Source organism: Nicotiana tabacum, chromosome 7, assembly GCF_000715075.1.
Source record: "Nicotiana tabacum cultivar K326 chromosome 7, ASM71507v2, whole genome shotgun sequence".
Taxonomy (NCBI): Eukaryota; Viridiplantae; Streptophyta; class Magnoliopsida; order Solanales; family Solanaceae; genus Nicotiana; species Nicotiana tabacum.
The window spans coordinates 118057020-118069667 of record NC_134086.1 but is presented as its reverse complement, the minus strand read 5'-3'; the positions used below and the strand labels follow the sequence as shown (position 1 = coordinate 118069667).

The 12648-nt window shown below is 33.7% G+C and overlaps 1 protein-coding gene across 4 annotated transcripts; it reads left to right on the top strand.

Annotated features, from left to right (window-relative positions):
• Window positions 1-1920: 1920 nt before the first annotated feature.
• Window positions 1921-9179, top strand: LOC107770412 (auxin response factor 1). 4 transcript variants are annotated; one of them, XM_016589718.2, is made up of 15 exons: window positions 1921-2288; window positions 2992-3082; window positions 3605-3720; window positions 3961-4056; window positions 4138-4194; window positions 4311-4463; window positions 4574-4658; window positions 5106-5196; window positions 5308-5472; window positions 5938-6057; window positions 6181-6256; window positions 6760-6922; window positions 7000-7454; window positions 7758-7948; window positions 8502-9179. In XM_016589718.2, exons 2-15 carry the CDS (start codon window positions 3037-3039, stop codon window positions 8647-8649), a joined length of 1962 nt encoding a protein of 653 aa, XP_016445204.1. In that variant the 5' UTR covers window positions 1921-2288; window positions 2992-3036; the 3' UTR covers window positions 8650-9179. The 4 variants fall into 4 exon arrangements, with proteins under 4 accessions (XP_016445204.1, XP_016445203.1, XP_016445205.1 ...); XM_016589717.2 differs by having other exon boundaries at window positions 1957-2288; window positions 2996-3082; XM_016589719.2 differs by having other exon boundaries at window positions 1957-2288; window positions 2941-3082.
• Window positions 9180-12648: the final 3469 nt, after the last annotated feature.

The following is a 12648-nucleotide window of genomic DNA, read 5'->3' as shown; positions in this document are numbered from 1 at the left end:
ACTCTTAATTATCAAGAAAGCTAGGGTTTCAGACAAATGATGGACCAACACTGATATTGAAAACACGTTCAACTTCACTCGTTATGGAATGAATATGCGTCTATTATTTGGAATATCATTAGATCAAACCTGCTATAGATTCCAATATTTATTATAAATAAAGCTTCGTATTTGGTTCCAAGTGAAAATAAATATTGGGCTATTTTTATTTTCTTAAAAATATTATGAGTTTGAAATTCGAAAAATTAACACATTTAAATGAAAGGTATTTGGTTCCCAAAGAAACAAAATTTATGAAATCATAATATATTACCAACGAATAATACAGAGATTATGAGTTTCTTATCCCTCAACCTGCAGCTATTTTAAAAAATAAAGTAATCTTGAATATTTGATAGTTTTTTTTAAGAGCGGTAATAGAAGTATAGCTAGCAATTTTTGTGTGTTCTGGTAAGAACTTGAGAATAGTTTTTCACATATGTTAAAAAAAGAAACTCTTACATCTTTCAATATTATGTTTTCTTGTCGAAACTAAAAAAAAATTATAATAAATTGTGAAATAAAACTAATAAAATTATAAAATTGGAACAAAGATTAAGTTGAGTATATTGGATGATTATTGAATACTTTTACGTGACTTAGTTTCTTTTTTTATTGAGTTGTAATATATAAGAGCAACTTTCATCAATTTCAAGAGCTTATACTTTAATATTATAATTCAAACATAATTTTAAAAAATAATTTAAGTTATTTTTGAAAAAGTTACTCATTGAGACGAGGTATATGCGCAATGAGCGTACACTGAAGCTAGTATATAAAATAATATAAATGATATAAAACTCATATATAATATATATCCTGCTAAATAGATAAAATTACTGAGTGACTAAAACAAACATCGTATTGACAGATTTGTCTAAAAGATAATTACCTAAATGATATATAAAACTATGGAATAAAATTAATGTTAGATAATTGAAATCTCTTTAAACTTTTTCCCGGGTGTGTGAGTCCGCTACTATATATACGGGTAAAATATTTAGGGTTTTCATCAAGCTTTCCGCCGCACCAAGCTTTCATTTGGTTTATTGTGTTCATCTTGAATTCAATAACTAATCGGTGTCTGACCCCATAAAAGGTATGAGATTTGATATAATTTTCGTCATTTATTCGTTATTATCTCTTGAATGATTCAAATTCTTATTTTTTGAGCGATTAATTCTCTTATTTATTTCTATATAACTGATAACTAGTAAAATTGAATCATCTAAGGAGAAAAAGCCACACAAGGACATTTTAACATGACTAAGATCCATTTTTAACCATTTAAAAATATAAAATTATAATTTTTTGTTTGAGGTTTAACCTTAGTCCTCCATCGACATGACTTATGTCATGGGGCTAAAGAGTTCCAAAAAATATTCGTAGTATATCAATCGGTGTATTTTGAAGTTTTGAGTTTTTTATGCAAAATTAAATTTCGAGATTATTTCATAAAATATCTGTTAAAGACAAATCTTGAAATAATAATTAAAAGCTTAAAATATTAAAACTCAAAATTTTTAATATTTTAAAGTCTCAAAATCCGTTTTTGCAAAAATAAAAAACTTCAGACAAATTTTTCTGCACGGATTTTAACTCAAACATAAATCATACCTAGTATTTACAACATACCATATTAATTTATTACATAAAACAATAGATTGAGATAAAAAAGGGTAAAACTTCTTAATAATAATAATGTTATATTACTTATATTCGGGAAAAAGGATAAATATATATTTATTGAATTCAGGGTAAACATTAATGTAAGTCTCAATTACCAATACACATTGTGCACACCTAGTACCCTACCACCCTTAATTATTATTGGTGCTGCTATTCAAAGTCTATCTTGCTTGACACCATTGCTCCACACAGTCCAACATAAACTCAAAGAAAAAGAAAATATAAATTAATAGACAAAATTACAAATACAGATACATGAATATTTGTAGAGAGAGAAACAAAAAGGAGTACTGTCGGCTTCAGCCAGGCAAAGACCATCACCAATTTTCTCTCTCCACTTCTCTCTCTTCCTCCCTCCATAGCTTTACTCTCTGTGAAGACGAGAAAACCCTAATTAAAGCTGTGTACTAGTTCAGCTAATCGATCAATTTATAGCTCAACCTTTGTTCTGTGACCGAGTGCTGATATTTTTAAGCTTTTTTGATTGTGTTGTACATGGAAATGAACGTATTATCCGTGGTGTATGATGACTAATAGAGAAATCCGGCTGAATACTTAAGGTAATCTTTTTTTGTGCTTTGAATTTTGATTGTGTGTTTTTCTTTTCCTTTTTGATTAATATCTTCTAGTTTTATAGAAAAATCATGCTGTTATATATAGAAACCTTTGAATTTCAATATAGTTAGGTGTTTTCTCTCTATATATACAATTTTTTGCTTCTAGAGCTTGTTGTGCTTTGGGTTAGATCTCGGAGTTGTCTTAAATGTTTCGATCTGTATTTGGTTGCAGGGTTTTTAGTGCAAGTTGTTAAATTTTTTCATGTTTTCCCCTTTGTGAACAGCTGATGTATGTTTTATATGTCAATCTTTGTTTATGTTGTGTGAATTGGGGAACATAATTTGTATCTGCTGGAGCTCTAGAATCTCCATTTTGGGATCTAATTAGGGCCTTAAAATAGGCCTTTATATTTTACAATATGGGGAGTCTCATGTTTACTGTAAATGAGGGTCTAGTTTACATCCCAGGCCATTGTGCCCAGTTCTTTAAGTTATGCAGATTATTTAAGAGGGGGTAATAACTTTTTGCTTTTTGGGGACATTTGTTGAAGAAGAGCAACAACAGTTAACTATTTCGAGGCTTTAGAGTTTAGGAGGTTACATCTGCATTTGTTCACTATTACCTGGTGTATACTGATTTTGTGGGTTTTTTCAGTTGATCTGGTCAATTTTGTTGGGTATTCTCTGAGTGGCTCATTTTCTGAAGACAGATAATCACGTAAAGGGTTGGTGATTTCAGATTGATTCTCTTATGGCACACCTTGCGGCAAATCACTTCGGTGGCGGGGCTCATCCAGGTTCGAGTTATTTCTTCTTTCAATTGAAAAACAGTTATGTTAATATTATGTACGACTAGTATGTTGTGCTTAACTATATCAAGATGTTGCTCCCTTATTTTTCCAAATTCATGTACCATGATGTATCTGTTGTGGATCAATGAACTCATCAAGCTGATAAGTTACCTGTATATGGTCTCTTTTTCCCATTATTTGCCTTTGCTTGGAGCTATCACGATGTTGTTTTTCTTGTACCTATTTATCTTTCTCATCTGACATGAACCAGTTATCTGCAAGTTCTGTTGAATTAGTCCTCATCTGGCTTGCTTCGTATGGGTCTTGCATTTGGTCATGTTTCTTAGTTATGTATTCATCCTATGCACATAATACTACCCCTATGTGCTTCTTCCTTCATACATTAACATTTATTGCAATTGCATGAAATTTATATGCTAGTAGCCAATTCCCATGCTTCCGTACTGCGTAGACCAATAAATGTGTTACTTGTAAAAGTGAAAGTAATGTTGTTTGATCTTTCTGTAGTGGCTCCAAATGATGCATTATACAAGGAACTCTGGCATGCCTGTGCTGGACCTCTTGTAACGGTTCCTCGTGAAGGGGAAAGAGTTTATTATTTCCCACAGGGTCACATGGAACAGGTACCTTTTACTTTTACATTTTTCTTGGCTCCTCTTTTATTTTTGGGTCTTATATGCACTTATCAATTTTCCCGTGCAAACCTGGAAAGATATATGAACCCTCAATCATATTGTGATGCTTCATACTGCCTTTTTTGTTGCTTTTTCTACAACAATTTCATCAAACAGAGTTTTGATATCTAATGATATTCTTTTCTTGCTAACTCATTGCATTTCCATATGATTGCAATCTTTTTCCAGCTTGAAGCATCGACACATCAGGGATTAGACCAACAACTTCCTTCTTTCAATTTGCCAGCTAAAATATTATGCAAAGTGATGAATATTCAACTTCGGGTAAGTGCCATAATGGCCTTTTCTTTTAATTCTCCCTTCCTATGGTTGAATTATTGTAATAAGTACCAATGTTAATTTTAGGCTGAGTCAGAGACTGATGAGGTGTATGCACAGATAACTCTGCTTCCTGAACTAGATGTAAGTGTCGCCCTTAAAATCTTTGAAGTTTTTTACTTGATCATATAACATTTCTGAAACATACTGTTTTCTTTCTTAACATCCTGCACTTCTCCTTTTGTCTTCTGTGGATTTAGCAAGGCGAGATCACAAGGCCTTATCCTCCTCTCCCTGAACCTCAAAAGTGCACTGTCCATTCGTTTTGCAAGACTCTTACTGCATCTGATACAAGCACCCATGGTGGGTTCTCTGTTCTTCGGAGGCATGCGGATGAATGTTTGCCCCCACTGGTAAGCTTTTATGTCATAATTATGCCTTGTCTTGGCTTCATCTTTTGAATTCCTCTATCTCTATCTATTTATTGTTCTCATTGATAGTTAATTTCTTGCTATATATTCAGGATATGACCCAACAGCCACCATGGCAGGAATTGGTTGCTAGTGATCTACATGGCAATGAATGGCACTTTCGCCACATTTTTCGAGGTTATAAATCCAATGATTTTGGTTTTTTCTGTTATCTTTTTTTTAGTTGGTCTTTGGAGTTGTTCATGAAGGGTGTGAGGAAGAGGGGAAGGGTAACTCATTGAGAACTTTTACTTTCAATCTAGTGGGTGATACTTCTGTCAGGGTGTGATGTCTAAGTGGGAGACTTTGACTCCTTTTGTATCGGTCAGTCCTTAGTGGATATCAGGCCAGGGATGATATTTTTGCTTTGATATTTCCGTGGTTATAGGTCTTTTAGCTTTGTTGTGTTGCATTTTTTCTGTGTTCTTCAGATCAAATTTGAGACCCGTATTGTATAACTCGTGTTTTATCGTTTTAGAGTGCAAACCCTATGGTTTGTATGGTATATACTCTTTTAGTTTTTTTTCATTACGTATAATCTTGTGTTAGTTTTTTCCCCCTAATAAATGTTGACTCCACGTCCAGGTCAACCTAGGCGCCACTTGCTCACAACTGGGTGGAGTGTTTTTGTCAGTGCAAAAAAGTTGGTCGCTGGAGATGCTTTCATCTTTCTCAGGCAAGTTTATGAGTAACATATATCCAGCCATATTTTACTGGAAGTGTCATTTTCTTTGTTTTATAAAATTTCTCTTCCTTAATAAGTGCGTCACTTCATTTATCTCGACAGGGGAGAAAATGGGGAGCTTCGAGTTGGTGTTAGGAGACTCATGAGACAGCTAAACAATATGCCATCTTCTGTTATTTCAAGTCACAGTATGCATCTGGGTGTTCTTGCAACTGCATCTCATGCCATCTCGACTGGGACCCTCTTCTCTGTGTATTATAAGCCTAGGTGGTTCCTTTTTCCCTTTCCATCTTGAGAATTTGTCTCTATTTGATAGGCTGGAGCTTCCTGTCTCTGTGTGTCAATTTTTATGCTTTGGGCTTACTGTTGGTTACCTGTTCTATCTAGTTGATGCTAGTCATATCTTATTGAGATTGGCCGCACCAATAACTGCTTGTAGTAATTAGTTGTGCAGTGATCATTTAGTTTCTCCAGTTCCATCTCTGTTTACTATGATATAAGAAGTTTTTTATTTAGCAGGCTGGTATTATATTAGCAAGCATTGTTGTGATTGACCTAAGCTTTTAAGGGACTTGAGTAACGTCATCCAGTGTTTTTTGCTTCTGTATGCTTATGTTTTGATATTTTGTTCATATTGCCTTGGCAGTCATTTCAAATTTTTTAATGCTTCTGAATCGAGATTCTTTCACTTGCTCCGTAAATTTAAACTGTAGTAAAACTGCTGATTTCCAGGACTAGTCAGTCTGAATTCATTGTCAGTGTGAACAAATATCTTGAAGCACGAAATCACAAGCTTTCTGTTGGGATGAGGTTTAAGATGAGATTTGAGGGTGAGGAAGTTCCAGAAAGAAGGTAAAGCTTCAGAATTTAATAACTTTGCAGGTCTTAGAGATCTGTATTACATTCTGCTCAATTACTTAAATTACTAAGGGGCTGAAACTCAATTAACCCTTGGCTACTCTGTCTGTTTTATAGGTTCAGTGGAACAATTGTTGGTGTTGGTGAAAATACATCATCTAGATGGCCTGATTCTGAATGGAGATCCTTGAAGGTACTTTCATTTGTATTTGTTCGAGTGACCATTCCAGCTTGTTGTTTATGGTCATTTTAGGCCTCTTTGTAATCTCGATTTTGGTGATGGAATCTGTTTAAAGGTCGTCGAATTTACTCCTCTCAATCCACTCTCTTTTTGAACTGTTTCTCTATAAACAACATTCTATGTTCTTACATATGTGCCCTTAGATAGAAAGAAAAGCGACCCCTGTAGTTTGTCAAGTCTCGGTAGCTCTACACGTAATGTTATTGTGTTCTCCAATATCTACTTCGATTTATTTGTCTGACATGAGGTTCTTTTACCCCTTTCTTCATCTTTAGACTCTATTGTATTGCCATGATTCTACTACAATGTGGTTTAGTATTGGGATTATAGAATTTTGCAAATGGAGTTGTCATCTGTTGCTGTAACCATGTCTTTACCTTTCTTTCCATTTTTCTTGCTACATTATCCTGTAGACAATAGCTAACAAATGCACATGGTATATATGACTTGTTCAGGTTCACTGGGATGAACCATCGTCAATCTTGCGTCCAGATAGGGTTTCACCATGGGAAATAGAACCGCTTGTCACAGCAACGCCTACAAACACCCAGCCTCAAAGAAATAAGCGTGCTCGACCTTCAGTTTTACCGTCGCCAGTGCAAGAACTTCCTGCTTTAGGTCTGGAATCTTTCTCCAGTGCTGTATCATTCCGACGTCTAATTTACACATTCTCATTAGCAACTCTCATTTTGTAGGAATGTGGAAGTCTCCTGGTGATTCTCCCTCATCGTTCCCATACTGTGATCCATCTCGTGGGCGAGATCTCTACGCATCACCAAAACTTTCTGCTGCAAGTGGCCTGGGTTATGGCGAGAATGGTTCCATGCCTCTTTCCTCCAAATCTATGTACTGGTCAAGTCAATCAGATACATGTACAGAGTCTATCACAACACCGGCTAGTGAAAAGAGACCGGCTAATGGATATAGGTTATTCGGAATTGAGTTGCTGGATCGTCCAACTGTAGATGAAGCTTCACCAGTTGCTATGCCGAGTGCTCTTGTGGAGAATCAGCCAGCTGCATCTTTAGATGTTGATTCAGGAAACTCAGAACCATCAAATCCTATTCCTTCAGTAAGTTGTGAGCCTGAAAAGTCATCTCTGAGGTCTCCCCACGAGTCTCAAAGCAAACAAATCCGCAGTTGCACTAAGGTACTCTAGCCTTGTTCTACTTTATTGTGTTTTGAATTCTTTCTTTCACAAGCAAATGATTAACTGGATGGTATTTTCGCTATATTATGATTTTGTAATGTCAGTGCATAGAGATTAATGTTAATCCAACAGCTATCACCTAGCTTGAGTTATGACACTAGTTTAAAAGATATTTGGTGTATATAAAGGTTTTTTTCCTCTGCAAAAGCCCATGACAGTCGTATCGTTTATTGCCTTTCTGGTGAAGAAATAGACCTGCCATGGTGCCCTTGTTTAACTTGAGCTTCTTGTTATTTTGCTTAGGTGCATATGCAAGGGAAGGCAGTTGGGAGGGCAGTTGATCTCACAAGGTTAGATAGTTATGAAGATCTGCTTAAGAAATTGGAGGAGATGTTTGAAATTGAAGGCGAACTTCGTGATTCAACCAAGAAATGGCAGGTAGTCTACACAGATGATGAGGATGACATGATGATGGTTGGAGATGATCCATGGCAGTAAGTCTAACCACCTTAATTATGTTTCATTGTTTTATTTTGGATTACTATTTTGTGCTTAAACATCCAATATTCCTTGCATGGACTTAACTACTTGCACTTTCCACGAAATGGGGATTATGAACAGTAATCTGCATCATCAGCTTCAATCCACAAAAATGTCGCTTTCTTGCCTCTTAAAACTACTTTTACCTGTTGCAAAAGAAAAAAATAATTGTTGGAGTATTAGTTTTGTGGTCTTTTTGTCTTTGCCAGCAAAATTTTGACTAGCTGTCAGTTTCTTAGAATTGGTTAATCAGTAATTGTTCCAATGACAAGTCATGCTGGGCACAGAAATGAATGGCAATATGATTGAAAACTATGTAGTAGTTACCTGTTAAAATCGTATCCCGTTCCTCACTTTCTAGTCCAATACGGATGAAAATAAAAGAATGGAGTCTTCTGTTCTTGAATTAGTTGTTTTGTGAAGCAGCTGTGTTCTAGTTAGTTGAGATAAACTTTTGTTATGTGCTACTGACTTCAGTTCTTTTGGTGTAATGGAAATGTGGTACAGTGAGTTCTGCAGCATGGTTAGAAAAATTTACGTCTATACAGCTGAGGAAGCCAAAAAACTTTCACCAAAGATAAAACTTCCTGTTGACGACGTGAAACCAGGCAAACCAGTTTCGGGTGCAACTGTTAGCAATGAGGAGAAAGCATAGGAAGTGGGTCCAGTTACTTAATACCCATAATGTGTAAGAGGAGTGGAGAAAGATGGATCTGACATCAGTCATAGTTTTGGTTTTTTTTGGAGATGCAAGTGATGCTGTGCGTGACAATTAGCCCATACTGGAATGGCTCGTTCAGTTAAGGATGCTGGCTGGCAAGACAAGAAAAGTTCGGCTTTTTAGTTTTTTATTTTTATTTTATTTTTTAATGTATTTTCTGGGGAGAGTGATGCCATAAAAGATAGGATTCTCCATCCTAGTACTATCTTATTGTTATGATTTTGACGAAAAAGGGGAATCTTATAATGCTTTGCTTGTTTGGACCTCAGATAGATAGGAAAAGTTTGTCTGCACCCATCTCTATTGGGTGGGTGGAGAAATACTTTGGTCTTACTTTCTGTCGCATTTTTTTCTTCTTTTTTGGGGCCCGTTGAGGGTTTTCTTTCCTTTGTTGTTTTAATATAAATTCTTGTCTTGACCCAGATGGCTTCTGTATATAATAGTATAAATAGCCTTTGCAATTACATTCTGGTTCTGATGAATTATCGTTTGTATTTAGGTATCTCTTTCATAATATATTAGTAATATTTTATGCCAAAGTGTCCATTGATGGGACAATATATTATAATATATAATAAAGCACTGTCCTCACATTCCATTTTCATATCTTTTCTACTCGGCACGTATATGGGTTCTGTATGTACCCCTTCTATTGATAGAAGAAACAACTCTTGAAAGTTAAATTGGCATACGTATCAGTTTTGAGAGTTGCAGTTGAAATATTGAAATATTTAAAGGACAATCTATGGATGTCGTTTTTTCTTTTTTACAATAGAGTACTTAAATTGGTACCGCAGTTAATAACTTGAAAAGTAACTTTCTCGAATTAAAAGTTGTAACGAGCATATATAATGTTTTACATTAAGTTTGAGTGACAGATTTATAGTGATAGCAGTAGGAGTTTCCTTAACATAAGTTCAGAATGTAATTGCAAGACATTTGGAATAATTTTTGTTTGTTTTCGAACAATCTCCGATCCCGGTGACACAACGATTTTTCTTAATAATTTTTTAAAACTGTTATCCTTTATTGTTTGGTGGTTGCAACTGAAAATTGACTAATTCTAAGGTAAATAGAATATCGTTTACCACGTGGGTTGATAAAACAGTGATGAAATGAGAAAAAGGTGAAAGAGTGTAGAAGCTGGGCATATTGAGAGAATAAAGGGTATTAGCAGTCACATCTCACCAAACCCAGCAACTTACAACAACAAGTGAACAAGAAAGACTAAAATGTCGGCCCCGTTTCGCTCACTTCACTAACAAAGTAATCAATGATTCACATTGAAACAAACGTGTTGGACTTAGAATAGAAATAGTACCACTTTTGACAAATTACTATGAACTGGTCTAAAAGGGAATTATGCCGTTGAGGTCCGAGTAATAGATGATTTTATTACTTTAACATATTTTGGGGTGGAGTTAGCATAAAAGAGAAAGGAGGAAGAAAACGATTGACTTATGGTGTGATTATTGTTTTTGTTTGACCAAAAAGTATATTTCTTTTTCTTGAACTAATTAAATGATAACTGAGGTGAAAGGTGAATCCTAGTCAAGCATAATAATTCTTAGATCCAATTTAGAGTTTGGGTGACACCATTTATCAAATGCTCAGAATCATGTATTCAGTCATTAAATGTACACTTTTTGAGAGTAAATGAAGAATGAATAATGAGCAATAAATATGAGAAATAGCAATAAATGTAAATAAGAAGAACAATTCACCCAAATATCAAATGACGTGGAAGATTCTTCCTTTTGACAACGAAATATGGCAACAAACTAGAATATGAGTAATGCTTTCTTGGATCATGTGAGTGGAAAGAAAGAATAATCGATAAAATCAATCACTATGGAAAGGTAAACTTTGTATTTTCTCTCAATGGTCAACTTTTTACAATAGTTTTCTCGGATTCAATCTCACGTGCCCTTTTTTCTTCTCTCTCTCTTTCTATTTATATAGGATATTCTCTAACAACAAAGGGAATATCCAGGAGAATATTCCTATCATTAGTTCCAAGATTACACTAGCTGTTATTCCTATTCTTCGCTATTCGACCTCAACCTCTACGGCTCGCTCCGCAGCTGCTCGTTGTTGGGCTTTGGTCGACCTCGTCCTATCTCCCAAATCGGAACACAGTCTTTTCACCTTATGATCCTTCAGCGCCCAACTTCCTCAGCAAGATTTTGACCCATACAATTATGAGTATACAAATTTTTGTGCAAGTGGTGTCGATCTATTGTCACAATTCAGTTTGTATAAACAAATTTTGAGTGGAGACTTTGGAATTTTAAGGTTGTAATTCCTTTCCTAATTTGGAGCCTGTTTAGAAAGCCACCTAAGAATTGAATTTGGGTGTAATTGAGTGTTATTATGCAGTTTGGCATGTTTGTCTAGCCAAGTAATTACTTGGTCAGCATGGAATTGGATGTAATTGGAGAGGTATAATTATACTCTCCAATTCTCAAGGAGAGGTGAGAATTGATGGTAATTACACTGTATAATTACAATGCTACTTTTTAATTTCTTTGCTTTTTGTTTTTATTTTAATTTATTTTCTTTATAAGTTTTTATTTCCATTATTTTAATTTTTTATTTTATTTTAGTTTTACTTTTTAATTGTAAAATATACTCGTATTTTCTCTGTACATTATTTATTTTTTATTTCTCTATCTTTACTTCTTGTGATTCCAACTAATTGCTCGTATATTTTATTTCTTATTTGTTTTATTTTCTTCATTTAGTTAATTCTATTTTTTCAAACTACACCTCATAATATTAGAAATAACGAGTCATTAACAAACTTGATATATAATAAATGATGTCACTAAAGTAGAATTTTGTTGTTGAATGAGGTTATAAGCTTACTAATTTTAAGTTATATTGGAACTTATTTTTATTATGTTAGAATTTGTCATATATTAAAGTTTTTTTTTGGGATTTTGAAATTATATTATATTTATGGTACCAATTTACTTGTTTAAGTAGTATTGACTTGTTATTTCACATTGCTATGCTATTCAATTTTTTAGTTAGAATTGATAGATTAGTTTTGTCAAATATTTGCATAATGATTTGACATTATATTTGTAAATATTAATTTATTTTATCAAACATGCATTTCATGATGTTCTTACAAAATGTTTATTTTTAGTTTTTATAATTATTTAAACTAAATATTATTAATTTGAAAAAATATATATCAATTATTTTTAATATTAGTTATAAATATATGATTACTAATTAGTGTATATTCAAGAAAACATATGCATCTTAAATACCAATTCTAATATTATTTATACTCATAAAAATCATTTATAGGCATATATTTTTTATATTAACTTTTGAGTTTCGTAATTACTTCCTTTAAAATTTAATCTAATTGTGTAATTACACTTGTGCAACCAAACAGTACGCTTGTAATTACTCTGTAATTACGTTATGACAAACAAATATGTCATCATAATTACTATATTGTGTAATTATTAGGCTGTAATTATACCAATTTCAATACCGAGTGCCTTTCCAAATAAACTCTTGATGTTTTCTTTATATTAGCGATATTGACATATTGTATATATTACATATTATTTTCTTAAAATATGTATTACATATACAATTAATTTTCTTTTGATGAAGCAGGGGCGGATTTATGTAGTGTAGAGGGGTGCCACGCCACCCGGATGCTCGGGTAAAAACTGATATTTCTTACAATAAAATGGATATTAGTAAAGGGTGCCACCCATAGAAGTAAAGTGATGGTAGGTGCCAATGGTCAAAGCTGTAGTTTTTCAGGCCTTTAACCCAGGATCGAAACTTCTTATGTACGTAGTTGTCTTTTTTTTTTTTTGTTCTTTTTGTTCTTTTTGTCCTTTTCTGTTATTTCTTCTTTTCTTAGTTTTTATTTTCTTCATCGTTGTATTTTCACTCTTT